Consider the following 27,455-nt stretch of genomic DNA (forward strand, 5'->3'; position numbering starts at 1 on the left):
TTTAACAGTCGATGATTTTTAAGTTGGAAAAAGTGTTTTTAAAAGTCTCTGCGGTTGTTCTACGAAAATAAAGCCTCTCCCGCTCTTTCTTACATCATTTTCCTCCATCAATTTCTCGTATGCTTGCCTGATGACGACACCTTTCTTGTTCTTTAACTGACTAACACCTGAGAACCATTGCCGATATGTGGTATGTGTATAGAAAGATGTATGCAACACAATTGAAGGCGCCGCAACCGGAAGATGGAGCTCGCGGCCAGTGAGCGAAATGAAGTTAAAAGGTCGGAAAAGCGCATCGCGTAACGGTCAAAGTTGGACCTGAGTAACCTCTCGCAAGACAGACGCTATTTCTTCTACTCTTTACCTCGTGGGAAATAGCACAATGGCACTTAACCAGTGGCATGGCGCGCTTTGCGATATATCGATTTATCTGTCATTTAAGCCTATGGAAAAGGATGGATAAACAGAGTGTTGGCAACGAACACCTTAATAATCGATATTTTTTACTATAAATTCAAATGGGGAATAATCGATTATCGATTCATGCCTCGCCACTGTGCTTAACCTTTGTATGCCCAAGCCGGGTCAAATTAGAGTCCCTTCATACTGAGAGTCAAGACAATTTGAATCCATTTCTGATTGGTTCCCGTATTTTAGGCCTCCACAGTGTCCCAAACGGGAATAAAGATTACATTTTCACCAATTGCAATGATTATAATCTGGAATGGACCAGGAAATTGCGGGTTCGGCAAGGAACAAACGGAATGAGAGGAGGAACGGAGAAAGGCATTTGAGAATGGGCCGATCAAAGATTACGAAAAACGTTCAATTTCTGTAATCTTTATTCCCGTTTGTGACATCCATGAGCCGAATTGTCTTGACTCTCGGTATAAAGGGACTCTAGGTCAAATTAACTCTCGAGGCTTGCTAAAAACACGTTCCCCACGGGTTGTATCGTATGGGGCCGGCACATGCGAGGTTTAGATACAATAATTAGACGCCAAATCGGAAACAAAAGAAAAAAGTCGAAGCCGAATATAGAAGGAACGTAATCGGGCCTCGTTTCCTAACTTTCCCCCCAATCTGAGCCACGCGACATCATATTAGCAGCATAGAGCGAAGCATTGCTAGTTCACGCCTCGCGTTAAAACGCCTTCAATTTTGCAGATGCAACACGGACATCCATCAAGCACGAATAGTTTTATCTCTGCGCCGTCATCCACGGGCGTCATTTCCCTTGCTCAGTTTCTATCTCGTGTTGGTTCCGTTTGTCTTACTCATAGTGGTGCCTCAAAGGCTACACGAGCAACACATTTGAAGATAGGAGAGGCGTGATCGGGCCTGGTTTTTTAACTTTTCTCCCAAATCTGAGCGACACCTCGTGACCTCACTGGCAGCATGAAGAATTATTGCGAGTTCACGCCTTGTATTATCGCGTCTTCCATTTTTCAAATGCAACCCGGACATCCATCAAGCACGCATAGTTGTATCTCTGCGCCGTCATCAACGCGCATCCTTCTCTTGCTCTAGGTATTGGTCCTAGGTAGGGCCGGATTTAAGGCGTGGCCTATGGCAGCAAACTTTGCAATTTTTTTTTAAATTTAGGTATATAGAAAAGCAGATTCAGAAAAAAAATTACGAACGAGAAAAGGCGACAAAATCTCTCATTTCCTGAGAATATAGTAATTACTAAGTTTGTCGTCTTTCGGTGATACAGGAGACAGCACCTTTAATTAGTCGAGTTAAAAGAGAAACCAAACACGCAATTTCGCCTGGAAAGGCGCGGCGCAGAGAGCAATGATGACGAGGACTTAGGATGAAAAGGAGAAGCCCTCGGCGCGGCGATCGGCATGAAATGCGTATTAGTGCCTGCAAGACTGCACGAATACTTCACGCATTGCGTCAAACACAGTGCGGTCACCAGCGGTCGGCGAGAAACGCATAGCGCCTACGAGACTGCATGAATACTTCACGCATTGCGTCAAACACAGCGCGGCGCGCGGCGCCGGAAGTTAATATGGTTAAACCACATATATGTTTGTTCTTTCATACTTTCCTCGTTCATTTCTTACAAATGGAAGTCCTTGTCCACACAGAGGTATCAATCGGAACTCTTCTTTGAAGATTTTTCATTGTGTAAAGGAAATTCCCAGAGAATTTAATGCGAAAAAAAAAAAAAAAAAAAAAACTATTTGCTACTTTGCTCTGAAAAATGAAACACACGCGAAAATTTGAATTTCCGGAATCGGGGGTATGCATGTTTCGATTTTAGCCGTCAACATGTGGTGAGGATTCAAAACTTGTGTTTACGGCTCTGGCATTGAGTCATGAAAAGTCTTGGGTGTGAAAGACCCGACTATGGTTAAAAATTAATCTCGGAGGATGAAATGTGGTAACAGAGTTGACAATCCCTATACGTCGCTGTGTAACTTGAGAAAAGTCCTTTTGGAAGAACGACGCGTGCTCTGTCATCATTTGCCGGGACGCTGCATTCGCGAGTGAAAGTCCTCGCCTACGCGGAAGTGTCGTGAATCGGTCACAGAAATTACTTTTAGTTTCTCAAATTTTCAGTGAATTTTGAGTGGAATTTTGTGTTGAGCTAAATTTTGGATTTAGGTGCGCAACCGCGGGGGAAAACGAAAGAGCAAAGTTGTGACCTTAGATAGTGGGATATTCATACTTCCATAATTAAATCGAAAGTTCCTTAATGTATTCCATGGTCAAATTTTAATTCATGGAGTCCCGAAAATTAAGTGCATCTTTCAGTGTAAAATCCTTGCGAAATAGGCGGATAATACACTTGAGAAAACAGCCCAACTCGAAGAATGGCACCCTTCACATTTAGTGTTCAACTCGACGCTTCCTTTCATTTGCCTCAAGGAGTATTTTCATTGAAAAAGGGGAGTAAGTACTACGACATTAACTTTAATTTCCTTCTCCACTCTCTCCTGATTCCAAACTAGTTTTTAATCCGCTCTTTGTTTTGAACGTGTAAAACTCTGTGACTTTTTGTTTGCCTAAAAGGACAATTAATTTGCAAAAGAGTTCGTCACCCTCCGGCCAAAGTATCACAAGCGCCATATGCGACGTTTGAAAATGTTCACCGCCTTTTTTTTTTTCTTTTTTTTTCTTTTTTTTTCTTTTTACAGAGCAATTGTTGGTTGAATCTGTATTTGAAAATTCCTCTGAATTTTATCGGCAGCATAAAGAAAATTCAATGAAGTTTTCGGACAGCTTTGTTGAACAATTCCTCTGTAAAAAAATAAATGGTGGAGGAAATTTTTAAACGTCGCATGACGCTAGGCGCTCGTGATACCTACTGGCCGGAAGGTGAGGAATTATAAAAGAGTCAAAGGAGACTGTGAAGCACACAATCCTGTGTGATTATACATTTATATAGTCTCATTTGATTAAAACATATTTACATTGTTCCTTTTAGCATGAATACGTGCGTTTATGCTCATTTGTTTTTTTTATTTTGACCGGTATACAGGTGTGTTGGTAATAATACGGGCAGAGATTGAATGCGCCTTCATCCTGACGGCTAGCAATTTGCGCCTCAAAAACATTGCAACAGAATTTTCTAAGTTTCAAGTCCTAAAACCAGGAGATTTTTTACTCATTATTACCCAATGAATTCGCTCGATTTTACAAGCCTTGAGAACCAAGCTATTGCTGCGAGACCAAAAACAAAACACCCTTCAATCTGTTGGTATCTAATTTTTCATCCCTGAAATATGTCTCCTCCTAAAATAAGGAACTTGACAAGATCTCTTATGCGGGCGAAATACGTCAATTTTTATCAATCAGCGCCAATAATTACAAATTATTTCCTCTTTATCAGTTTGATAAATACGATCTGATTCCGAAAATTGAGGAAGACATGATCGGTGAAAAGGGGAATAACTTGCACGATGCTTAAATTTTTATTTGCAAGGGTTGTTCTGACATTCTTTTCCTGAACCTTTTTGGCAACAATGAGCAGTAGGTAGTTCTTGCTTTTGGAAAATGATGATTTTCCCAAAAATTTGGAGATTGCAGCTTTAACTAGAGGGCATTTTTTGAAAAACGTATGATTTTGACCCCCATAACACGCTCCCTCTGCAGTTTGACGGTTCAATCCTGGGACATCGCGGTCAGTGTGTTCCAGACTACCGGCATCAGACTTTTTTTCTGGGTTATTTTAGATCACTTTGAAGTCAAGAACCACGGAATAAACAAACAGGGGATTCGCAAGGAATCCGGATTTCATCTCTCCGAAACCATCTACCAGAGAGCACGGAGCGACTCTATAGGTTGAAATGCGTGGCTCTCATAAAATAAGGGGGTAAATGATGGACTAACGAGGGAGGGTCTCTCATAGGTTGCCGTTAGTTAGTCCATTACCTACTTCTTTTGCCAATTGCAACCACCTGCTTCCATCAATAGGATCCCTCTATATCTCTTCTGTCTTCTTTGTCCATAGCTTTGTTTATCAATTTCAATGATCGGCCGACTGAAAGCCAGAATGGAGATGTTGCATGTGTGAGGAATTTGCGATTTGACTATGGATTCTTCTGTAAAAGTTCGCGATAAACACGATGGTCCCACTGGTTTAATCTGAAATCAGCTCCCAAGCTTAAAAAAAGCTCTCAAGTTGAGGCCAAAATAGAGGAAATGTCCCACGCTATCCTGAGAGTCCGCGTATACATCAAGACAAACTCTCCATGCAAAGATAGGGAGCAAATACATTAGCAGGGTTGCCGTGTTTTCAGTTGTGGAGTCCCCAAATGATTTGGCATCCCTGCTAATTTATTTGCTCCCTATCTTTGCATCTTGAGTTTGTTTTGATGTAGAGTTGGACTCTCAAAATAGCGTGGGATATCCCCTCCATTTTGGCCTCGACTTGAGAGCTTTTTTTGAGCTTGGGAGTTAATTTCAGAGAAAACCAGCGGCACCATCGTATTTCTCGCGAACTGTGACATAAAAATCAGTAGTCAAATCGCAAATACCTCACACATGCAACATCTCCATTCTTTAAAACTGCCGTTATTGCCTCTCTGTGCGAAGAAAATTAAGCAAAAACTTCAAGGAATGATGTTAATTTGTTCTCCTGTAAAAAAATAACATAGAGACAGAGATTTTCAGCGTGGGATATCCCCTCCATTTTGGCCTCAACTTGAGAGGTTTTTTTGAGCTTGGGAGTTGATTTCATAGAAAACCAGTTGCACCAGCGTGTTTCTCGAAAACTTTTACATGAGAATCGACAGTCAAATCGCAAATTCCTCACACATGCAACATCTCCATTGAACAAGCATTGTCAAGTGAGTGCATCGACACATATTTCGCACTGAAATTGGGAGTGATCCTGGTCAGAAGGCAATATGTGGAGCACTCGGGCACTTAGTGCTTGGGAAGCGGGAAAAAGCGTTGGTTATATATCGGGTTACCAGAGCGAAATGCATCTCGACAATCAACTCGCTTGCGACGAGCAACGAGTTAATGCAACGCACCTCCCGGCGCACCCTATACAGTTTCAGTGTATCCGGTTTCTCGACTTCTTCATCCAGCTTATTCTTTCGCTTGTTCTTACACTTTACGCCCTCTTGTACTTCGGTAAAAACACCGCCGTGATGGACGAATTTGTAGTAGTGGTTTCCATCCCCCTCCCACGCAGATGAGAGCTCCTCCCAAAAAGTAGAGATGCCGCCCCCCCTCCCCATCCAAACATGAAGCAACCCCACTTATTCAACGGGGGTCTGAGGGAGGCCTCTCCAGAAAATTTTGAAATTTTCATATCTTCAAAACGCAATTACCCAAGTAGCAGGGCTCGCTATAAAAAGCGATTTCATCGGTTGGTTATCGCGATTATATCGGTGGCAATATATCGAGATAGTGTCGCATAACAACTGCGATGTATGGCGATTAAATCGCTACACATCGCAATTTTTTTTTTTCAGACCTTTAAAACGCAATTGGAGGCGCTTTCGATGACGTGAATCTTCTTCTGGGACACTTTCTTTTCACCTTGATTTAAGGATAAATGTACGGCCAAAAATAAGACATTTTTAAACCATATGATATTATTACATAGGTACAAAGTGATATATGGAATACACAGCAAATATGTTAGTTTTCAATGAGCGAAAAACATGAGACACAGAATTTGAAGGGGGGGGGGGGGGAGACATTTTCCTGGATGGTGTAGAGCACAATTTTTGTCTCACAGCTAGGAAGACATATTATCTACTGGGGGAAGGGTGAAGGGAATATTCCTTAGGGGGAAAATAATATTTCCCTAAGGACCTTCCTCTCCCTCCCGTGAAATATGGCATGATACAATAGTTACGACTTCTCTGTGCCTTAAATTGTATAACTATTTAAATGCAGGAGCATTCCCATCTCTGTTTGTTCTCGCTACCTCGTAGAGGTTTCGTTCTTTTCTCGCGACTTCCATTTCTACGCTGAAGGGCGGACAGGAGAAAGTGAGAGGGAAAGAGGAAGATGAACGAAAATTAAAAGCTGGGGAGAGATTGGGAGGAAAAAGTATGTTTTTAATTTTCATGCGAATATTTAATTTGAAATACCCTTTGGTGCCTGTAGCCATTCGTTGCTTTGAAGGTATTATAAATATTAAACATATGCTTAAAACGGGCTCAAATTTTTCGGCTAGGTAACATGTAACACCTGAGTGTGAACCCCGCTACAGATGGAAAAATTCCTGGACTTTTCCAGGTATGAAAAAAAACCTGAACAGGGTGTCTAGATTTATTTCATTTTGAAAAATCCTGCTTTTTTCAGATTTTTGACTGCTAAATCCTGATTTCATAATTTTTCCAAATCCTGATTTTTTCCGGAGAAAAATTAAAATTTCTGCTAAAGCGTATGCAAAAAAAAAAGAACTTCAGAATTAAGTTCTAAGGATTAAAAACAAGTGCTTTTCTCAAATCCTGACGTTACGACCGATTTTCCCTCAAATCCTGATGAGATCGGGATTAAATCCTTGACCGCAGATCCTGATGGAATCGGGAAAATCTTGATGCAAGACACCCTGCTGAATTTTCCAGGTTTCTCTTGTCATTCACCACCCTGAATTTAAAAGTAAATGAATAATTAAGAAATTTTTTCTTTTTTTTTCTGTGATATACAAGAAAAACATGTGGAGGTGAAACTCCCCTGTCGGAGGAGTTCAGCTCTCCGGTTCGTTTGCGAGGTTCGGTTTCAATTTTCCATGCACTTGACTCGCTCAAATGTCAAAACAATAACATAATTTCAAGGAAAAACGGATTAGGTTTCCGCCAGAAGCCTTCCAGGCTCTCCCGTATGACCGAGAGATTCTGATTCATACGCTTTTTCCCCGCCAATTAGTTTTTCGCGCGCTAGCGGGTCCGCGGCAAAAGTCTCTCTTCGGTTGTCAGAGCCCTCGCTAGGATAGACGCCTCCTCCACGCGGTCTCAAATACGCTCTTTAATTCGTTTAGTTTGATAACAAGTTTTGAATAGCCCTCAATTCATTTGCAACATAATAATTCGTTTGAAAAATATTTAAATCATTTTTAAGCCCAGGATAATAGACACATGAGGAAGGATACCGCAGTGTGATTTTCAGAAAATGTACCTATTCCTAAATCTCGTTTAAATATGTATCCCTTGGTGGAAAAGTGAAGAGAAAAAGATAACTCAGAAAATCAATTTTGAATGGAAAATATTAATTTTTAATCTCCTTTTTTCTTCACTTTGAATCCGAATCATAAATCTATCAAATAGAAAATTGTGATAAGTGCCTACCATAGAACACTAAGGTCAATTTTTACAAAAAAAATTCATGAGAAAAATATTTCTTTGACAAAACTTGAAAATAAGAGATAAATCAATGGAAAGGAAATCATAAATTAGAGAGCATTTTTCTGAAAAGAATCAAAATTAATGTTCCTTACAGCTTCATTTTTGGAAAATAGCCTTAAAGGATTTCAATAATATCGCAGAAAACCCTGTAAAGTAGAGAAACGTTTATCATACTTCATACTTTTATATCTTTTTATCTGTTCGGAATATTTCTCGCGAATATCCAACTGAAATCAGGAACCGTGGTGATGCCTTAGAGGCACCAAATTGTTTGTGGAAGAATAAAATTATGTTTCATTTTTATAGTAGAAATTGAGCTTCAAAAAGTAAAAGCATGCAATCGCAACAGTAAATGTATACCTATATATTCTACAATTTCATGACCATCTGATAGCATACAGAGACTACAATCCATCATCAACGTTCGTTTTGAATTTCGATAGTGTGTCAGTTGAGGTAGAGCGTGGAAAATATCAAGATCCGTCAGTGTTTGTTTCTGAAATGGCTTTACAGCTCATCGTCAAGTTCCTCCTCGCCTTATCCGTGCTCAACTACGTGGATTCGAATTTGGGGGACTATCAGCGCTACGTCGAAGTGAAAAAATATTATACCAAGAAACACAAGTACAACGATGGTGTGGTTCGATTGGTCAACGGACGCACTGCGGCTGAGGGTACGTCTTATATTTTGTTAAATCACTAATCCTGCCGTGCTACGGAAAAACGCCGTATGAACCTTTAGGAGTTGCCAAATTTCCCCTGGAAAATCACTAATTTTCAGGAAAATTTTTCAATATTTTTCGGCCATAACTTCCCGGATAATTTTTTTTTTCGTAATTTGATCTAGTGTGTTTGAAAATTTCAACGGAAAATATTCATAATTTTCCTCAAAAATAAACATTTTATCGGAGAAAATTTGGCAACTCTCGAATGTTCATATGGCGTTCTTCCTTAGCACGGCAGTATCGCGATAGCCATGAAAAAATGAAAAATTGAATTTCCCTGGTAAAAATTGGCGTTAAGAGCTGCGTTTCAAAATACCATGGGAGTTCTTAAAGCCGACTGAAAAAGGCGATAGAAAATCATATAGCTGGCTGTAGAAAGCTGAAAAACTCATACGACCGGGCTACACGAAGCGATAAAAAATTATACAGCCGGTCTATAGTTCCTATCGCCGGGCTTTACACTTTATCACCTGGCTGTTGCTTTTCCGCCATCGGCTATAAAAGGCTATAAGAAATTGTGTAGAAATTCGTGTGCTTTGTAAATCCTTAAGTTTGTACGGAATCACCTTAATACTTACAAAACGCACATTATATTTTCCTTTACTACATATTTTTTTCATCAATTAAAATGAGAATAATCCTTACAGGGTGTGCAAACATTTCAAAGTCATGAGTTGAAAACGCCGACTCCACGAGATTAAATATTAGACCCTAACACAAAGCGGAGCGGCGGCGCACTGGCGCCTACAAACCTAAAACGGATACTTCACGCATTGCGCAATGTGTGAAGTATCCCTGTTAGGTTTGTAGGCGCCAATGCGCGTTTCGCGCTGGCTGCCCTCCCGCCGCGCCGCGCCGCAGCGTACCACGGCGCTTGAAGCAACTATTTCACACCGGAGGTATTGCACAGTATCATACGAAATTGAAGGCGCTCTAACATATTAGGAACGGCAGACATCCTTCAAAAGTACGGAGCTTTCCTCGCAAAATAAACAGGATACTACGGCCCAAAAAGAGAGCGGTAGTCCAAAAACTCACCAAGTCCTAGCATCCGTAATTAGTAACGTTTAGCATACACTTTATCGCCAGGCTGTTGCTTAATCGCCATCGGCTATAAAAGGCTATAAGAAATTGTGTTGCCGGCTATAGAAGCTATTGGAAATGTTACAGCCGGGTAGGTCTAGGTCTATGGTATTTTGGAACGCAGATTCTACTGCCAATTTTTACCAGGGTTGAGCAGAAAATTATGATTAAATTACCTATTGAATTTCTATGTTGGGTTCTTTTTCGGTAATTGGAAAAATGACTAAATGAAGAATTTGTTCGCAAATTTTTTATTGCTTCATCTGAAAGTGTTTAAAGAGCTGATTTCACGGTATTTTTTTATATTTTTTTTCTGATGTGGTAAATAGTACAGAAATAGACTTAAAAAAGAGAAAATGCACTGCCTAGTGACGTTATATCTGGCGGCATTTCCCATTTAAACACGTGTAGTTTAGCAGGTTTAGATCATTTTGTAATATGTTCTCCAATAATTGTTCAATTCTTGAACCAAGGGTATCCTCGTGTTCTGTTCACTCAGTAGTTTCCTAGTAGACACCTGCTAATACTCTATTGAATGATCAAAAGGGATCAGGGGATTTAGCTGACTCTTTCGTAATTTCTTCGGAGTAAAGGTGAATTGAGGGGCTTGAGGGACACGACGCACAAGTGTAGTTTTTGATAATTCGGGAAATACGTGTTTGAAGTTCTGATATTGCATGCATCCTTATGGCGAAGAGAAAGCTCAAACTGACTTTGTGATGCTTAAAAATTTGAATTTGGCAGCGAATTTTTCACAGAATATACATTAAGACTAGTTTTACCATGAAATGATTAGGTAAATAATATCTCAATTTTTTCAAAAACTGCACTTATGCGCCTTGTCCTCTAGGCTCCTCAATTGAGATGCAGGCGCGAATGACGTCTTGCGCGCCGTGAAAAATGACCGATACAATAGTAACGACTGTATTGTATCTTAAATTGCATAACCATTTAAATGAAGGAGCATTGTAACCCGAACTCTGCACATGCTCATCCAGGTGCAAAGTGTGAAACCAAGTATCTCCGTTTGAGACGTTGAAGATTTCCTGTCATAATTTATTTTTTCTTTGGAGTCTTTGTCTTCTAAAAAAAAGAAGAAAAAAATTGCACCAGCTATTCCGGCGATTTTCAAAAAGTTGTCCTAAAATTTCTAAAGAATCGATTAAAAATGATTCATTCTAGGGTTCATTCTGAGCCCCGGAAGATCTGAACTGACTTTTCTCTCAGGCATGGGGGCCAATTAACATACCAATTTCTTTTAGGTAATTTTAATTTTTTTTTCAAGGTTAGGTCTCTCTGTCCTTCCTTGGACGCCTCATTAATTACTTTGCCTTTTGTACCTGATTTCGACAGGGAACGTGGAAGTATTCCACGACGGACGATGGGGCAGCGTTTGTGATGATGAGTTCGACGAGGCCGAAGCGAGGGTTGTTTGTCGACAGTTGGGTTACCGAGACTACCAGCGGGTCACCAGAGACTCATACTTCGGTCAAGCAAGAAGTAAGTACAATTGCATGGGCCTAGTTTAACAGGGACGCACCAACTTGCATTTTGGGAAGAAATGAATTGCGAGTAATTACGAATTCGACAAAGCCGTAAGATCTTTGTAAAAAATTAATAGTTGATCACGTTGAGGGACGAAAAGAGAATTTGAAAGTTCAAACTCTCTTTTCGATATTTAAAAATTGGATTATGATAGTGAATTTTTCAGGCAATATATTTTATAAGACTAGTTTTAGTTGGTATCATTAAAATTTCAATTTTTTTTTTCCAAAAAGGAATACTGCACTTATGCGCCTTGTTCTCAAAGTCCCTTACTGTGAAAAACGCCGACGACAAAACACAAATTAATTATGTATCGCACTGGGGGAAAAAAAAGATTGGATCTGGAGTCCGGACTCTTAAAAACATCGACAAGAAAAAATACTCTTGATTCAATCAGATTTAAGCTTAAATCAAGAACCAAGTCTCTTAATTTGAGCGGATTTCCTTTTGATTTAAGCTTAAATCTGATTGAATCAAGAGTCCTTTCTCTTGTCAATGTTTTCAAGAGTCTGGACTCTAGATCCAATGTGTGTTTTTTTCGCAGTGTGCTGTAAGCAGAGTGCTCACCTCTTTGGCCTATACCACGATGATTGAAGGCGAATTTACAATTTTTAGAAACATCTGACCCCCTTTGCGTTGGTAAGCGCTCCCTAAATACTTGGTCAGAGAAGGGCACCGCGAATTACGAGTCTGCCGTGCTGAGGAAAAACGCTGTATGAACATTCGAGAATTGCCGAGTTTCCTTCAATAAAATGTTTATATTCTTGAGGAAACATATGAATATTTATCCTTGAAACTTTCAGGATCTTTTGGTGAAATTGTAAAAAAAATTATATGAAAAATTGGAAGTAAAATATCCATAAGTTTACCAGGAAATTACACACGCATGAAGGTTTATACGGCGTTCTTCCTTAGCACGGCAGTATTTGGTGAAACTCTCGAGCCCAAGAAGAAATAGGGACGTATTTATGGTAAAAGGAACTATATGCAAGTGGTAAGATGGGGTGTGCTCGTTAGTGCTCAGGCCATAAAAATGAATGGGGATTTTAAAGTGCCAGTGACGTCAGCGACAACGAAGCCGTCTCCATTGTCGTTCTCGCTCGTCTTTGACTCATGAGCCCCGTCCACAACGCTCTTGTCATATGTACATGGCTCACGAATTAGCGCTCATTTCCTTTTGATTTAATGTAACCCTGGTAAAAATTGGCGATTAGAGCTGCGTTTCAAAATACCATAGGAATTCTTATAGCCGGCTAAAGAAGGCTACAGAAAATCATATAGCTGGCTGTAGAATGCGGAGAGAATCATACGGCCGGGCTATACGAAGCAATAAAAAATTAGGCAGCTGGGCTATAGTTCCTATCGCCGGGCTTTACACTTTATCACCTGGCTGTTGCTTTTTCGCCATCGATTATAAATGGCTATAAGAAATTGTGTAGAAATTCGTGTGCTTCGGAAATCATTAAGTTAGATACGGAACCACCTTAATTTTTACAAAACACACATTATATTTTCTTTTAATACATATTTGTTTTCATCAATTAAAATGAGAATAATCGATACAGGATGTGCAAACATTTCAAAATGATGAGTTGAATAACGCTGATTCCGCCAGAATAAATATTAGAGCCTAACACAAAGCGGAGCGGCGACGCAATGGCGCCTACAAACCTAACAGGGATACTTCACGCGTTGCGTAATGCGTGAAGTATCCCTGTTAGGTTTGTAGGCACCAATGCTTGTTTCGCGCTGGCTGCCCGCCTGCCGCGCCGCAGTGTGCCACGGCGCTTGAAGCAACTATTTCACACCAGAGGTATTGCACAGTATCATACGAAATTGAAGGCGCTCCAACATATTAGGAATGGCAGGCATCCTTCAAAATAATGTACGGAGCTTCCCTCGCAAAAAAAATCTAGATACTACGGCTCAAAAAGAGAGCAGTACCTTACCTAGTCCAAAAACTCACTAAGTCCTAGCATCCGTAATTAGTAACGTTTAGCATATACTTTATCGCCTGGCTGTTGCTTAATCGCCATCGGCTATGAAAGGTTACAAGAAATTGTGTAGCCGGCTATTGAAAATCTTACAGCCGGCTGTAGGTCTATGGTATTTTGGAACACAGATTCTACTGCCAATTTTTACCGGAGAAAATCCCGGTTCCCCATTTTCTTAAAAACAACTATATCCACTTTTACATTGTTTTCTTATCCAGCTCACCATGAGGACACCTCACCGATCCACTTGCACATAGTTTCTTTTAGCATAATAAGTACGTCCAAATACTCCTGGACTTTTCTTGCAATTATACCCCAGACTAACTTCACCCTTGTTTCTGTAATTTGTCTCTAAATTGTGCCTTGACAGAGAAGTTCTGGATTGATGACGTTTTCTGCGGTGGAAGCGAGTACGAGTTGGCCCAATGCAAGTTCAGCGGGTGGGGCAACCACGATTGCACCCCTCAGGAGGCCGCCGGGGTCGTCTGCCAACAGACCAACGACGTCAAATCCAACTGGACAACCAATTATAGTACCAAGAAATCCTCCTACAGCTCCTACTCCTACAAACAGCGAATCCAAGTAAGACTTCCTATAAATGGGTGTATTTATGCAAAAAAGTACTCTGCCGTGTTGAGGAAAAACGCCGTACGATCATTCAAGAGTTGCCAAATTTCCCGGAATAAAACATGTATTTTTGAGGAAAGTTATGCATATTTTTCCATGAAATTTTCAGATGATTTACATTAAATAGTGGACAAAATTGACTGAAAAATTTGAGGAAAAATAATCACAATTTTCTCAGTAAATTCGGTTTATCTTGAAGGAAGTTTGGCAACCTCTGATGGCTCATACGGCGTTCTTCCTTAGCACGGCAGTGCTGAAGACGAATGGATAAGGAACAATGTAAAAATAGGAGTAATTCCTTTTGGGAAAATATTAAAAATATTTTACATTAAATCAAAAGGAACTAAGCGCAAAACTATGCTAACTTATGAGCCGTGGACATGTGACAAAAACGTTGTGGACAGGGCTCACGAGTTAAAGAGCGTTCACGGCAACGTGAGAAAGGATATCGACGGCGTAAGTCCGCAATCACATGATTATCTCTCTTGCGGTGTCTGAAAATCTCCACCTCTGTGTTATTTTTTTAAAGGAGAACAGATTGACATCATTCCTTGAAATTTTTGCAGAATTTTCTTCGCACAGAGAAGAAAAATCATGACCCGTTGAGTAGTTTTCCGTTTAAAATATAAAGTATGACCGGAAGTCTGCAACGTCGAAAACCGAGTTATGTGATTGCCGACTTACACCGTCGATATGAAATTTTCGGCTATAACTGCAAAATTTGATGACGATTTCTTCTAATTCTTATAAATTGATGGGAGTGCTTCATGAAGGGAATTACACGAGAACATCAATGAAACTACTTCAAAAACCTCTGCATTCCGTATTGGCATCGATTTGAGATTTTGATGTTCCCACATTTTGTAAGACTCCACTCATTGACTCACTCCACTCCAGCGCACTGAGCGCCCCTGGAGAGGCGGTGAGTGTCTAAAGTCGAAACGCCTTCAAAACGCCACTTCTGCAACACGGATATCCATGGAGTCCGAAAAGATGCATCCGCGCCTTGAGATGACATTCGTTTTGTCTCCGTCGTCACATGCGACACTAACTAAAGCTTTGATTGGTTACACCTTAACTTAATTCCAGCGCTCTCTATGGTGCCGATTAAGTAAACCATAGCTGATTTTTATCGCGACATAGTCAATTTTCTGAGAAATGTATTATTTATTTAAATGTATTACAATGCTGCATGCAGGCTCTCGAAAAGGCAACAAATAAGTATTGGGGCATGAAATGTAGAGTTTAGACTTAAATCAACTTTCATGAGTCGTCCGTCGTTAGTTTTTTTTTCCTATAGGAAAAATTTACTTAAAAAAGGTTCTTAACAAGTGCAAAATTTTCAAAGACGAATCCTGATGAATTTGGAACGAAATGAGGACTGTCCTGCCGTGCTCAGGAAGAACGCCGTATGAGCCTTCAGGCGTTGCCAAATTTTCTTCGATAAAAAACGAATTTACCGGCAAAATTGTCATAATTTTTCTTTAAATTGTTCAGACAATTTCATTTGCAATTTAATCTTAAAGATCGAAAAATATCAAGGAAAAATAAGCGTATCTTTCCTCAAAAATACATGTCTTATTTGGAGACATTTGGCAACTCTCAAATGTTCAGACGGCGTTCTTCCTTAGCACGGCAGTATTCGTCTTTCGAAAAAATGAAATGCGACAAGAAAGTAACATGACAAGCCTAAATACTTGGAATTGTATGATTGCAAAACTATAGCAAAATAAAGTCTGATAAATATATAAGTAAAAATTACATTATGTTCTGTTCTTTCCTCCCTGAAAAGTGGGCTGGGTCCAGGGCCGAATTTAGGGGATGGCCACATGGGCCGCGGCTCATGGCGGCAAATCTAAGGGGCGGCAAAAATTTCCAATTTTTTAAAGTGTAGGTATAAATAAATGGATTTATAAAAACAAAATTACAAACGAGAAAAGGCGACAAAATCTCTCATTTCCTGAGAGTATGGTAATTTCTAATTTTGTCTTCTCTTAGTGATACAAGAGACAGCACCTCCAATAAGTCGAGTTAAGAGAGAGACCAAACACGCGATTTGGCCCCAGAACGGCGCGACTTAGAGAGAAATGATAACGAGGACTTGAGATGAAAAGGAGAAGCCCTCGGCGCAGCGATCGGCATGTAACACATATTAGCGCCTACAAGACTGCACGAATACTTCACGCATTGTATCAAACACAGTGCGGTCATTGCGGTCAGCGTGAAACGCATAGCGCCTACAAGACTGTCGGAATACTTCACGCATTGCGCCAAATACGATGCGGTCTGCGCGGCGCGGCGGCGGAAGTTAAAATCATTGATCCACATTTATGTTTGTTGTTTCATAATTTTTCCGTTCATTACTTATAAATGGAAGGCCTTGTCCACACAGAGATAGGTTTACGGAACTTAACTTTCGCGCAAAGTTCCGCGAACTTTTGCAAGTAGTGTTGACAAAGCTTTCGAAAAAAATGTGTCCAACATGAGTAAATGCGTCTAATGCACCCCTCCCCCGCTGACACGTTCATTTGATGGTTTTTATCGAGTTTCAAAACGAATGAGAGGGGGGCGGCAAAATACAGGCGGCCCATGGGCGGCAAGTAGGTGAATCCGGCCATGGCTGGGTCTAGTCATAAAGTAAACGCAGAAAGGACTACTTTATCTTAGAAAAAAGAGTCCCTACACAGAGTGTCGCAGATATTCAAACCCGCGAGTAGTCAATGTCCTTTCGTTTTTCATCGGACGATAGAGCGTGAGTATTCGTAAAGATGTGAGCGCCGCGCCATGGTGTCAGCAACCATGGCTTTCCATGATTTCGGCGCCACGGAAAAATTCCTTGATAATCATTCGGGATTTTCCCTCATTTTCTTCTGGAATTTCTAGTGGAGAAAGACTTTCCTCTTAAGTTAGGAGAAAGAAATCAACTTTTCCATCTTCAGCCTACGTATAATTGGCCCACATTTTGCAAAAAGGAGACATATTTCTAGCTCATTTTAGAAACAGCTTATATGCTACTGGTTTCCCTATGCAGAAAGGTGCTTTCGTGGCGGAGCCAGAGATATTGGTTCCTTATTGCAAGCTGCATTCGAATTTATACCTTCGTACAAGCCGGGTCAACACGAACCACAACTTGTAAAATAATTTGATCTCAGAGCGGAAAAAGAGTAACTCCCGCTTTTCAGCACCGATTTCCTAGGAATTTTTCTAATTTTCTGATTTTCTTCCCATAATAAACCTCAGTACACCGCAGCTTTTCCACATCCTGGACACCGAGACCTACATACTGCCGAGCTAAGGAAGAGCGCCGTACGCACATTCGAGAGTTGCCTCATTTTCTCGGATAAAATGTTTATTTATGAGGAAAATTTTGAATTTTTTTCCTTAAAATTTTCAGAAGTTTTAGATCAAATTACAAACAAAATTATCTGAGAAATTGCATTGCTGAAAAATATTCAAAAACTTTCCTGAAAATTAGTTATTGCCAAAGGAAATTTGGCAACGCCTGAAGGCTGATACGGCGTTTTTCCTTAACACGGCAGCTAGTACCTAAGAGTAAAAATTTCTTCCGTTTAGGGCCTTTTGCTCCATACATTTGACTGATTCATGCATCTGTCTTGCAAATTGATTTCAGGACATGACAGGAGGGCACTTGTCTATTCGTTTGACTGGAGGCCGAGTGAGAGAGGAAGGGCAAGTCGAGATTCGTGTCGGTTATTCAGGTGATTTCATCTACTTTACTTTATAGTTTCCTCGAAAATAATTCACACCTCGATGGAAAGTTTAAGAGTTCAACTTTTACAAACTTGCATGAGAATTACCAAAATAAAATTTAAAAATATATTCAGAACATCAGGGTATTTAGCAACTTTGTAGGCTACGGACTTTAAGACCAAATAGAGACACATGAATCAGTGTTGTCCGTACTTGATATTCGAACTGAAAAATAATGGGAAACATGGTCCAGGAAAAGTGTTGTGCTTTGATAGTTTAAATTTTAAAAAAATCGAAGCAGGAGTAAGTATTAAGTAATGTCTCAAATTAACTTCAAATAATTTTTTTTTTCTTTTCATTTCTTTTTTTTGAGATCGCATATTTCAAGCCACACGAGTGTGCAATGTTATGCATAGGTGAATTTTAGCTGCAGCCTAGCTGCTTAAGGAGTTCGTCCTTTTGAAAAAATTCCTGAAATTTTAACTGAAAAGAACCAAGCCACATTAAACGGAAACAGAGAAAGATGTTTAGAGATTCTTTCTTTCTATTGATATGAGGTGAAAGACTAATTAGATGTTTGTAGTTGGGATCCTAAAAAAAAACTGTGCAGTTCTTGATTTTTTAGGAGGCAACATTGCACTATAAGCCTTGATTAAAATAACTATAGATGCAATTTTTTTTTCTTTAAATTGAGTTCCTCCGTTTATTTCCACTACACTCTGTTCAATTATTGCGCAAAATGTGTTTTGCACAGATCTCCATGATAAACAGTTCCTACAAAGAAATGTTTTATATGATTTTATTTTTCATAGCACTTAGGTACATTCATGTCTTAGATACCTTTGAATTTTTTAACAGATTGGGGAGTGATCTGTGGGGATGGTTGGAGTCTGAGGGAGGCAAATGTGGTTTGCAGACAATTGGGCTTAGGCCATGCTACCTACGCTGCTCATGGTCATTTTTACAGCCATTACAGCCACAATGTACTACTCACTGATGTCGAATGCAGAGGGGACGAGGCTTCCTTGATGTACTGTACGCACACAAAATCACCTAAAACTTGCGCCAACCACAGGAACGGTGGAGCTGGAGTTATATGCACTAGAGGTTGGTATTAACTTTCGACAATGAAAATGAATTATCTCCAATTTAATCAAGTATGATTTGGGTATAGAATTAAACCAATGGAGATGTATTAATTCTACTCATCACTTTTATGTAATGTAAAATTGGTGTTAAATTTAACCAATGAAAATGTATTACGTCTAATCAATGCTTTGGTCTAATACAGAAAACCTAACAGTAATGCTAGTAAAATTAAAAACTCACTAATAAAACTTTGAAACTCATGGTTATGTTCCACCCTTGAAATTCCTTTGCTTTTGCTTAACCTTTTGCAGCTACCTCTGTGCCATGCTGTGAATAAAACGTTGTACCTACAAGCATTTGAATGTTGCTAAAGTTCCTCTTAGAAAATATTTATTTTTGGAGAAAATTTTGAATATTTTGCCTTAAAATTTCCTGACACTTAAGTTAAAAGTTTGCACAAAATTCTTGGCAAAATTGGAAGAAAAATATTTTAAAATTTTTGCGAAAATTGGTGATTTGTCAAAGAACCATTGGCAACTTTTGAAGGCTCACACAACGTTCTTTCTTAGCTCGGCAGCATTGTAGATGGATCAGAAAATTCCTGAAAGTTTGTGCATAAATTTTAACACAGTTTGCAAATAAAGTATGTGATTATTAATTACCGGCGGATAAATCTTACGAACTTTCTCTTTCTTGGATTAAACCTTATCTAATGCTAGAACATGTACTGCTGAAGTATTTCAGGAAACACGTTATAACAGTGATGGTTGCAAGACACATACCTCAATTCGCAATGTTGCATAAATCTTGTCACATTTTACTTTTTCAAAAGAAAACCAACAAACATTACTTATTTCTAGGAGTTCTTTCTGCTCCCTCTTCATTCTGGCCTTACTCACACTAAATTCCATGACAATTTTGAACATTAGTTTTCACTCATTGATCTTCAAAATATAAAACAACAGCATTCAATTTTGCAAAACAACAATTGAGAAATGTGCTTTGCAATTACATCATCGATTGCCTAATATTAGTTGGCAAAATATTTCCTGCTTAAAATGGCATGATCAGAGAAGAAAAATAGCTCTCTAAAAATTAAAAACAAATTAAGTCTTTAATTACGAAAAACACAGTACTGGTACACGATAAAACAATATAATGCTAAAGCATGTAAATTATCCTAGTAAAGAAACGAGAAGGATTTCATGTAGGAACATATGTACAGAGAAGATATCGGCTGTCCTTCAAAAGTGATTGCAATTATATACATAGTTTGTACATTAGAGAGTGAACATCAAAAATTAATTTCAATTCGCTGCTTTCTCTTCCAAATTAGGTTTGAATGTTTCAGTAAGGATCTGACCCGAATAAAGACTAGAGTTTAACCTACGAGCTCTATCCTCTAAAACTCCGTAAGCAAAATGATTGAGGAAGATACCTTTAGGAAGCGCGACTCCTTGGAACCGATACAAATGAAGGTTATCGTTTTCTATTTGGTGGACAGATGCTACGGTGCAACGTCCTATGAATTGGGTACTTCCTACCATGGGTCCTCTACTAATATCCATATGGTCTCCTACTCTATAAACAATGACTCTCTTGTCTGGGGCCTGTTCAAGAATGGAGGGAATTTGTTCTAACTTGAATTTATTGTGGCTGAAAAGTTCTTGGGCGACGTCTTCTTTGACTGCTAAACGTTGCAAAGGAAGGTCTTTCCTTGACATGATAACCATATCCGCACTGAGGATCCGCAACTCATCTTGGGTGGGTTTCCAATCTGTGAGTTCTGGTATTTGAACATCATAAACGAAAGAACCGCTGCGGACATTTGGAGATGGAAAGCTATGAAGGTTTACCTGAATATCCTCCTTGAACGCATTGGAGATAACACCACCTAGCAGCAGCGAGCATGTTCGCCAGAAGGCTCTGTTGACTTGAAAAGGATCTGGATCTTGAAAATGCAACAATTGTATTTCACAGTCTTTTTCGAGAGGACGATGCATGTCCCACAATTCTGTCCCATCAACCATTGCGAGGGCGGACCGCTTGGTTAGCATTTCACTCATATGTTGCGCACAATGAAAAGGTGTTGAAACACCTTTGTTCATAGAGAGAAGAACATCTTCAGGAGTCCCACGATACTGCACTTTTATTTTTTCAATTCGACCGACAGCTTCTTGTTGGCGTTTGAGTTCTTTATCGAATAGAGCTATCTGCTTGGATTTCCACTCCGGCACTGATTTCACAGAGACCTCAGAACTGCTTGTCGATAGGAATTTGAAAGCAGTTTTCTGGGTTAAAAAGGAGTTGTAGGTACGCACTAGGGTTTTCGAAAACATTTTACCGGTTGAAATGACTTTACTACACACAGAAAAACATAAAAATCTAGAATTCACATCAGTATCACATGGAAAGTTTTGTTGTGATTAGGAATGAGGTTAGGGTTTCTCTGTTTATGGAAAGTGGCGCCAGATGGCGTCGCGCCACGAAAATTTGAAAAATGGCGCGATTTTTTGAAATGACGGACATGAAATAGACGAGCGCTTCCATTCAAGAATAACGCATCAGTGATTAGTGCATGGCGAAGTTATTTGAATTTGAAAAGTCACTTTGAGTATATTTAAATTTTATTAATTTTTTGGAGTTGATGGTTGAATTTCTGTCGAAGATTTATCACCTCCGGTCGAATTTGAAAATCACATCAATACAAACTCTGATAGTATTTAAAACGAAGCCCCGCAAACTTTCGATCATACTCAAGGATAAATTTCATGTTAAATCCACACCGAAAATGAACAAACATCGAGGGATTGAACAAGTCATGCTGAAATATTGATTTCACTTTATATATTTTAGCAAAATTCGGAACAATTAAGTTGAACAGCCTATGTTTCAGCCGGCCATTCCGAGAAAAAAACCTTCATGAAATTTTATGGTTTCGTTGAATTTGTTGATCAACTTGAATAATATGGTATGATTTTTTGCTGTGTTTCGCGCTCGGACGGTTCCAGTTTTAATATAAATGTCCATAGGAAGATTTTTCGGAATTAGCCATTTAATGAAAGCTCTAAAACGTAATGGCTCCAATTTATTTTAAGGGGTAGAGGGGAGGGTGTGAGAAAAAATAAAAGTGAAAACAATTAATTCGATAGCTCGATGTTTGCTGTTTGCTGTTTGCTCTTTTCCTCTTTTGCAAAAAAAAAAAAACGAAACATTATGGGAGATTTTTAAACGTTGTAATGGAGATAGTATGTTTCGACCTCAGCCATCTATAATCGGTATGACCCATTGTCACAGACGATCAGCATTTGCCTGCAATTTGTAAGTGGATACTTTACTTCATTTTGCTGAGAAACTTTACGCTTTGTGGCGAAGTTAATTTCGTTTCCTATCCGACCGAAAGCCATCTAAGGTCTTGGATTTCAGCACATGTTCAAACAAATATACCTCCTGCTACTGTGCATCTATGAAGAAAAAACGTGTATTTCAATGAAAAGTAAAATAATGAGTGCTATAATCTTGTTCTTTTATTTCTGACTTTTATGCTTTTTTAATCATTACCTATGTCTTTTAAATTGCCAGAGAGGAATAAATAAAGTGAACCTGGCGTAGATGTCTGTTCACATGGGTGGAACTAGAAATTCCCGTGAAGGGACCCGAGGGGCATTTTAACAAGGGGGATTTGGGGGCACAAAAAAAAAAACATTCCACCAAGAGGGGTCTGTCTGCGTCTGCAGGCCTCTTCCAACTCTAGAGATAGGTTTCGGGAAAACTTTTAGCATAAGAAGGTGGTCCCGGGGGGGGGGGGGGGGGGGGGTGCCTCCGAAAAATGTTGAAAAATTGAGTCGTCTCAAGGGCAATTTTGAGATCTTCTCACTGAAAAATTGATCAAATTACAATTCCCAACACGAAAAATAAATCACGCACTTACCCAGCAAAATTTCTCACATTTCTTGAATGGAGCCGAGTAGATTTCTGGGGAGGGTTCCCTGATTCCGCCCATGTCTGTCCATCACTTAATCCTCTTTTTCATAATGGTATACTTATTCATAACAAGGCATTCATTGTTTTTATACAAATTGAAACTTTCCTCTGTGGCATATGGTTTTGCAAATTTTCATCAGTGTATTCTCTTTTGAAAAACTCATTACCTAAAACTTCGAATCTCAGGGAAAAAATTTGAAACTTGGTGTTTTTACAAAAACCACAACATAGGTTCTACTTCTAGTCCCCTAGAATCCAAGATTCAAAATAATAAGGGCCATAGAGGGTTAAGATGATCAGTTTTACTAGTTATATTGACAATGAAAATGAGGCTAAATTAAGTACACTGAAATTAAGAATAAAATCGCTGAAATTTAAAAGAAAAGCACTAAAAACTTTCCTTACTCAATTTTTTTCCTCGGACAAAAGTTTCTTTAAGGCTTCAAAAATACGGCAATATAATCCTAGACTATGGTGACCTAAAAATCAATTGAAGTAAGAAGAGATAAATGATAAGATCAAATATTTACACACCTAGTAAAAATACTAAAATTGGTGTGTATAAATTATAATAATGAGCTTAACTAGTAATTTAGTAAAAGCTAGTTCACAAACTTGCCTTAAATTCTGCTCAAATGAGCTTTTTCCCTCTGTATCGAGTTTTCCAGTTTTTTAACGGACTTTGGCTAAAAATTGCAACTTAATGTCTAAAAGCTAGTTAATTATAATGAGTCGTACTATCATCGCTAAAGAGCGGGAGCGGCAGACCCCCCGAAACGTCGTCCGGGACAAAAATGAAATAAGTAAAGTATTGAATATTTTTCAAATTTTAGAGATTTTATTTTTAGCTTCACCAGAATGGGTCAGTTGCGCTGGTCAGAGAATTGAGTTTTGATGCTTTATTTGTGCAGATCAACAAAAAATAATAAAATCTGTCAAAACAGCAAATTTCTACGTTGAATATTAACCGAAGTATTGCGCCTTGAAAAACTCGATTTGTGACGTCATCCACCTCGGTAGTACATACCATGTTATGCACTACCGCGGTGGATGACGTCAAAAACCCGATTTTTCAAAGGTCGATATCTCGGTTAATATTCAACAAAGAAATTTACTGTTTCGACAGATCTTATTATTTTTAGTTGATCTGCACAAATGAAGCATCAAAACACGATTCCGTGACCAGCGCAACTGACCCATTAGCGAGTCTTGAAAGTGCAAATCCGAGATAGTGTCGGTAAAAGCGGAAGTTGCGGGAATCTTTGGGGCTTCACTTTGAAGCGGTAGATACAAGACGAGGACTTTTGCAGAGATGGCCGACCTGGTGATCGACGCTGGTGAGATCGAGCGGTCGGCGTATCTGCAGGACCGGAGCCTGCACTCCTTGCAGTGCGCCATGGAGGAGAACTGCCTCGCCTCCTCCGCCTACAGGATCAAAAGCTCCAGATACGACTGGTACTCCCAAACCCGGCGACTACTTCGCTTCACAGCCAGAATTGTCAACATCGGGACCGCCGACTTCCGCCCCGCCGTCCCCAAGCACCTCTGGCAGTTCCACCAATGCCACATGTAAGTTCATAATAGATCCTCTTCCATTGTCCTTCGAGTTATCGTTCGCTTCAAAACAATAGGACACGACCTCGAACAAAAATTTTAGGATTTAAGGTGATTCGTCAAGCTTAAGCGACGTGGTCGAACTGGCATGCGATATATCGCATCGGTTAGGTGCAAACTCTTGGCAGATTTTGAATTTTTAGTAAGAAAAGGACGATAGCCCCTGCGCATGAGCCTAAAGAATCATTGTTAACCCAAAAATCGGCAAAATTCAGAGAAATGAAAGCAGAATAGTGCTTGGAAAAAAGCTCGCATTTGATACAGAAATCGATAGCTGATTGTTGAAATTTATAGACAAAGCGATAGACAAAGAACACATAAGGAGTGTGGAGCGATCCTATTGACTGAAATGGGTGGTTTATATAGGCTGAAGGAGAAAATGATGGACTAACTAAAGGGTCTCTCGTGGGCTGCCGTTAGATAGTCTAGTACCTACCTCATTTATCCATCGCGACCACCCGCTTCTACCAATAGGATCCCTCCTCCTCCTTTTCGTCATCTTTCGTCTACTTCATGTCTATTTCTTTGTCTACCAATTTCAAGATTCAGCCCGCAGGTCCCGCCCGAAAACCTCGGTATTCCATACATGCCGAAGTTTTTTACTCCGTGCATTAAAGAAATACACGAGGCTTGGATGAAAGGCTCCTTCATTTGCATGGTTATGCACCCCGCACGACGCGGAGGTCGAAACTGTTGTATGGCGTGTGATTGCAGGCACTTCCACAGCATGGAGGTGTTCGCGACGTTCGACGTGTTCGACGGGAGCGGGCGGAAGGTGGCCGAGGGGCACAAGGCCTCGTTCTGTCTGGAGGACAACCAGTGCTTGCGCGGGACGCACCCCGAGTACGCATGCGCCAACTTCGGCGAGCAAGGGATCAGCGTCAACTGCACCGACATCTACCGCCACGACATCGACTGCCAGTGGGTCGACATCACCGATCTCAAGCCCGGCCACTACACTTTCAGGGTGAGTAATCCCCCTTCTCTCCACCAGGCCGATACTGATAGACAAAGCTATAGACAAAGACTACAAAAGGGATTTGGAGGGATCCTATTGGTGCGGAAGCAAGTGGTGGCAATGGACATAGGAGGTAGGTGATGGACTAACCAACGGCAACCCACGAAAGACCCGACAGTTAGTCCATCATTTTTCTTATTCCTTAGTCTATAAGAACCAATCATGTCAACCAATAAGATCGCTTCATCCTCCCTATGTCTTCTTTGTCTATAGCTTTGTCCATCAGTTTCAATAATCACCCCGCAGGCCGATTATTGAAATTGATAGACAAAGCTACAGACAAAAAAGACGATACGAATATAGAGGGATCGGTGATAGGACATAATGTCCAAAAAAATGGTCCAAAACCAATAAATATCCAACTAAGTAAAAAGTTCAAAACTGGTAAAAACAAAAACTGGTAAAAAGATGATAAGAAAGATATATTTAACGCTCATTTTTCACAATTTTATATTGGACTATTTACTCAGCTGGGCATTTATTGGTTTCAGCCTTTGTGTTTTGTTGGACATTATAGGTTTGGACGTTTTTACTTTTGGACCATTTTTTTTGGACATTATGTCCTATCACCAGAGGAATCCTAATGGTTGAAATGGGTGTTGCTTATAGGCTCAAGGGGGTAAATAATGGACTAACAAAAGGGTCTCTCGTGGGTTGCCGTTCGTTAGTCTATTACCTACCTCCTTTGTCCAACCATCCGCTTCCCCCAATAGGATTGCTTTATTTCCCTTTTGTCTCTTGAACACTGAAAACAAAATTTCAGTGTTCTCCGGGTAAAAATGCAATTTGCAAAGGGACATTCGGCAACATTGAAATCTGTTAACGTTTTTTCTTGAAGGAAACGACGAACATTACAGCACTTTTCCGTACAGTTGTCCAGTATACGTCCGGACAGCCAGATTCTGAGGCCAATTTGACAGCGTTAATCAGAACGGACGAATAATGAGTGGAGCTCTTGCAATAGACTCGAGTGCGTGTTAGCCCGAGGAGGGAGCGGGGGGTGGGCTTGGGAGATAGGGGGTGATTCGAGATTGATGATGCTCCGATGCCGGGAACGAGGGTTTAATCTCCCCGTTTTCGGGTTGTTTCAGGTGGCTGTGAACCCGGAGTTCAAGGTCGGCGAAATGTCCTTCGAGAACAACGCCGCTGACTGCGCCCTCTACTATTCCGAGTCCTCGGCCCGGGTCTACAATTGCCGCCTGACCAGACCCTAGCAGAAAATTACAAATCTGCCTTTAAATACTCTACAGTATTCGCGGGGAGCGTCCAGAGAAAACCTCACTCCTTCATCCTTCAAAATGACAGAAAGGCAACCCCTTCGACATGGGTCAGGCGTTTTATGATATGACTAAGTCACGCGTCGCAGGCTAACACTGCCGTGCCAATAAGGAAGAACGCCGTATGAACATTCGAGAATTGCCAAATTTCTCGTGACAGAACAAGTATTTTTGACAACATTTATGCATGTTTTTTCTTGAAATTTGCAGGTATTTTAGATAAAATTGCGTACAAAATTATCTCAAAATTTTGGAAAATAATATTCGCAATTTTCCTAGTAAATTTTGTTTTTATCAGAGGAAAGTTGGCAACGTCTAAAAGCTCATACGGCGTTCTTCCTTAGCACGGCAGACTAGTCAAAGTAGACATTTTTTTCAAACACCTAGCCAAATAATCTAATTTTGAAGACCTATCGGGTTTTGTGAGTTTTGATACAGGCGTGCATATTTCAGCATTTTCAGGGATAGCATTGGAACATACCTAAATTTTTCCTAAAATTTACCATACAACATTTTCAGTTGATTTTTTTCCGGAGAAGTTTACAAATAATCTGTATCTTAGGAAACATAGGGCAATTTTGAGATAAATGTTTATTCAGAGCTAAAAATTATTGAAAAAAAATTATGAATAAACCGAACACTCTTTTGGTTAGGATAATTAGTTTACAAAACCCGAGGAAAGAACTCATTGATTTTACGATTATCCTAGAAAAATGAACGCCAACATTTTTTTAAATTTACCTGTCGCACAATCATGAAAACTGAAATTAGTCAATGAATGTGCAAATGCATATTGATTTATTAGAGATGTTGAATCTGTAAATATCGTATAATAAAATTGCATGAATTTCATACAATTCTTTTGAATAATTTTTCATATGTTCTTATCCGTCGTTAATATACTATTCCATTGTACTACGGATGCAAAACTAATAAAAGAGGTATACCTTTATAGACATTGTACTA

General features: G+C 39.7%; 2 protein-coding genes across 11 annotated transcripts; one reads left to right on the plus strand and one right to left on the minus strand.

Annotated features, from left to right (window-relative positions):
* The first annotated feature begins 2,625 nt into the window (after positions 1 to 2,625).
* LOC109039031 (lysyl oxidase homolog 3A) lies at positions 2,626 to 27,443 on the plus strand. Of its 10 annotated transcripts, none has more exons than XM_072303923.1 (9): positions 2,626 to 2,904; positions 8,267 to 8,496; positions 10,984 to 11,130; positions 13,540 to 13,751; positions 17,428 to 17,515; positions 18,366 to 18,614; positions 23,891 to 24,149; positions 24,909 to 25,161; positions 26,304 to 27,443. In XM_072303923.1, exons 2-9 carry the CDS (start codon positions 8,325 to 8,327, stop codon positions 26,424 to 26,426), a joined length of 1,503 nt encoding a protein of 500 aa, XP_072160024.1. In that variant the 5' UTR covers positions 2,626 to 2,904; positions 8,267 to 8,324; the 3' UTR covers positions 26,427 to 27,443. The 10 variants fall into 10 exon arrangements, with proteins under 10 accessions (XP_072160024.1, XP_018909903.2, XP_072160021.1 ...); XM_019054358.2 differs by lacking the exon at positions 2,626 to 2,904 and adding an exon at positions 7,320 to 7,430; XM_072303920.1 differs by lacking the exon at positions 2,626 to 2,904 and adding an exon at positions 7,323 to 7,430 and having other exon boundaries at positions 8,130 to 8,496.
* Positions 19,692 to 21,056, minus strand: mRpL39 (mitochondrial ribosomal protein L39). The gene has a single exon (XM_019054359.2). The coding sequence runs from the start codon at positions 20,933 to 20,935 to the stop codon at positions 19,904 to 19,906; it is 1,032 nt and encodes a 343-aa protein (XP_018909904.1). The 5' UTR covers positions 20,936 to 21,056; the 3' UTR covers positions 19,692 to 19,903.
* Positions 27,444 to 27,455: the final 12 nt, after the last annotated feature.

The sequence above is a fragment of the Bemisia tabaci genome, chromosome 9 (genome assembly GCF_918797505.1).
Source record: "Bemisia tabaci chromosome 9, PGI_BMITA_v3".
NCBI lineage: Eukaryota > Metazoa > Arthropoda > Insecta > Hemiptera > Aleyrodidae > Bemisia > Bemisia tabaci.

Bases quoted from the DNA above. Each gene is read 5' to 3' on its own strand.
- LOC109039031 (XM_072303923.1), top strand. From the start codon at position 8,325: ATGGCTTTACAGCTCATCGTCAAGTTCCTCCTCGCCTTATCCGTGCTC. The intron at 11,131-13,539 runs GTAAGTACAATT...GTGCCTTGACAG, and splicing joins ATACTTCGGTCAAGCAAGAA to AGAAGTTCTGGATTGATGAC. The intron at 18,615-23,890 runs GTTGGTATTAAC...GGACTTTTGCAG, and splicing joins TGGAGTTATATGCACTAGAG to AGATGGCCGACCTGGTGATC.
- mRpL39 (XM_019054359.2), bottom strand. From the start codon at position 20,935: ATGTTTTCGAAAACCCTAGTGCGTACCTACAACTCCTTTTTAACCCAG.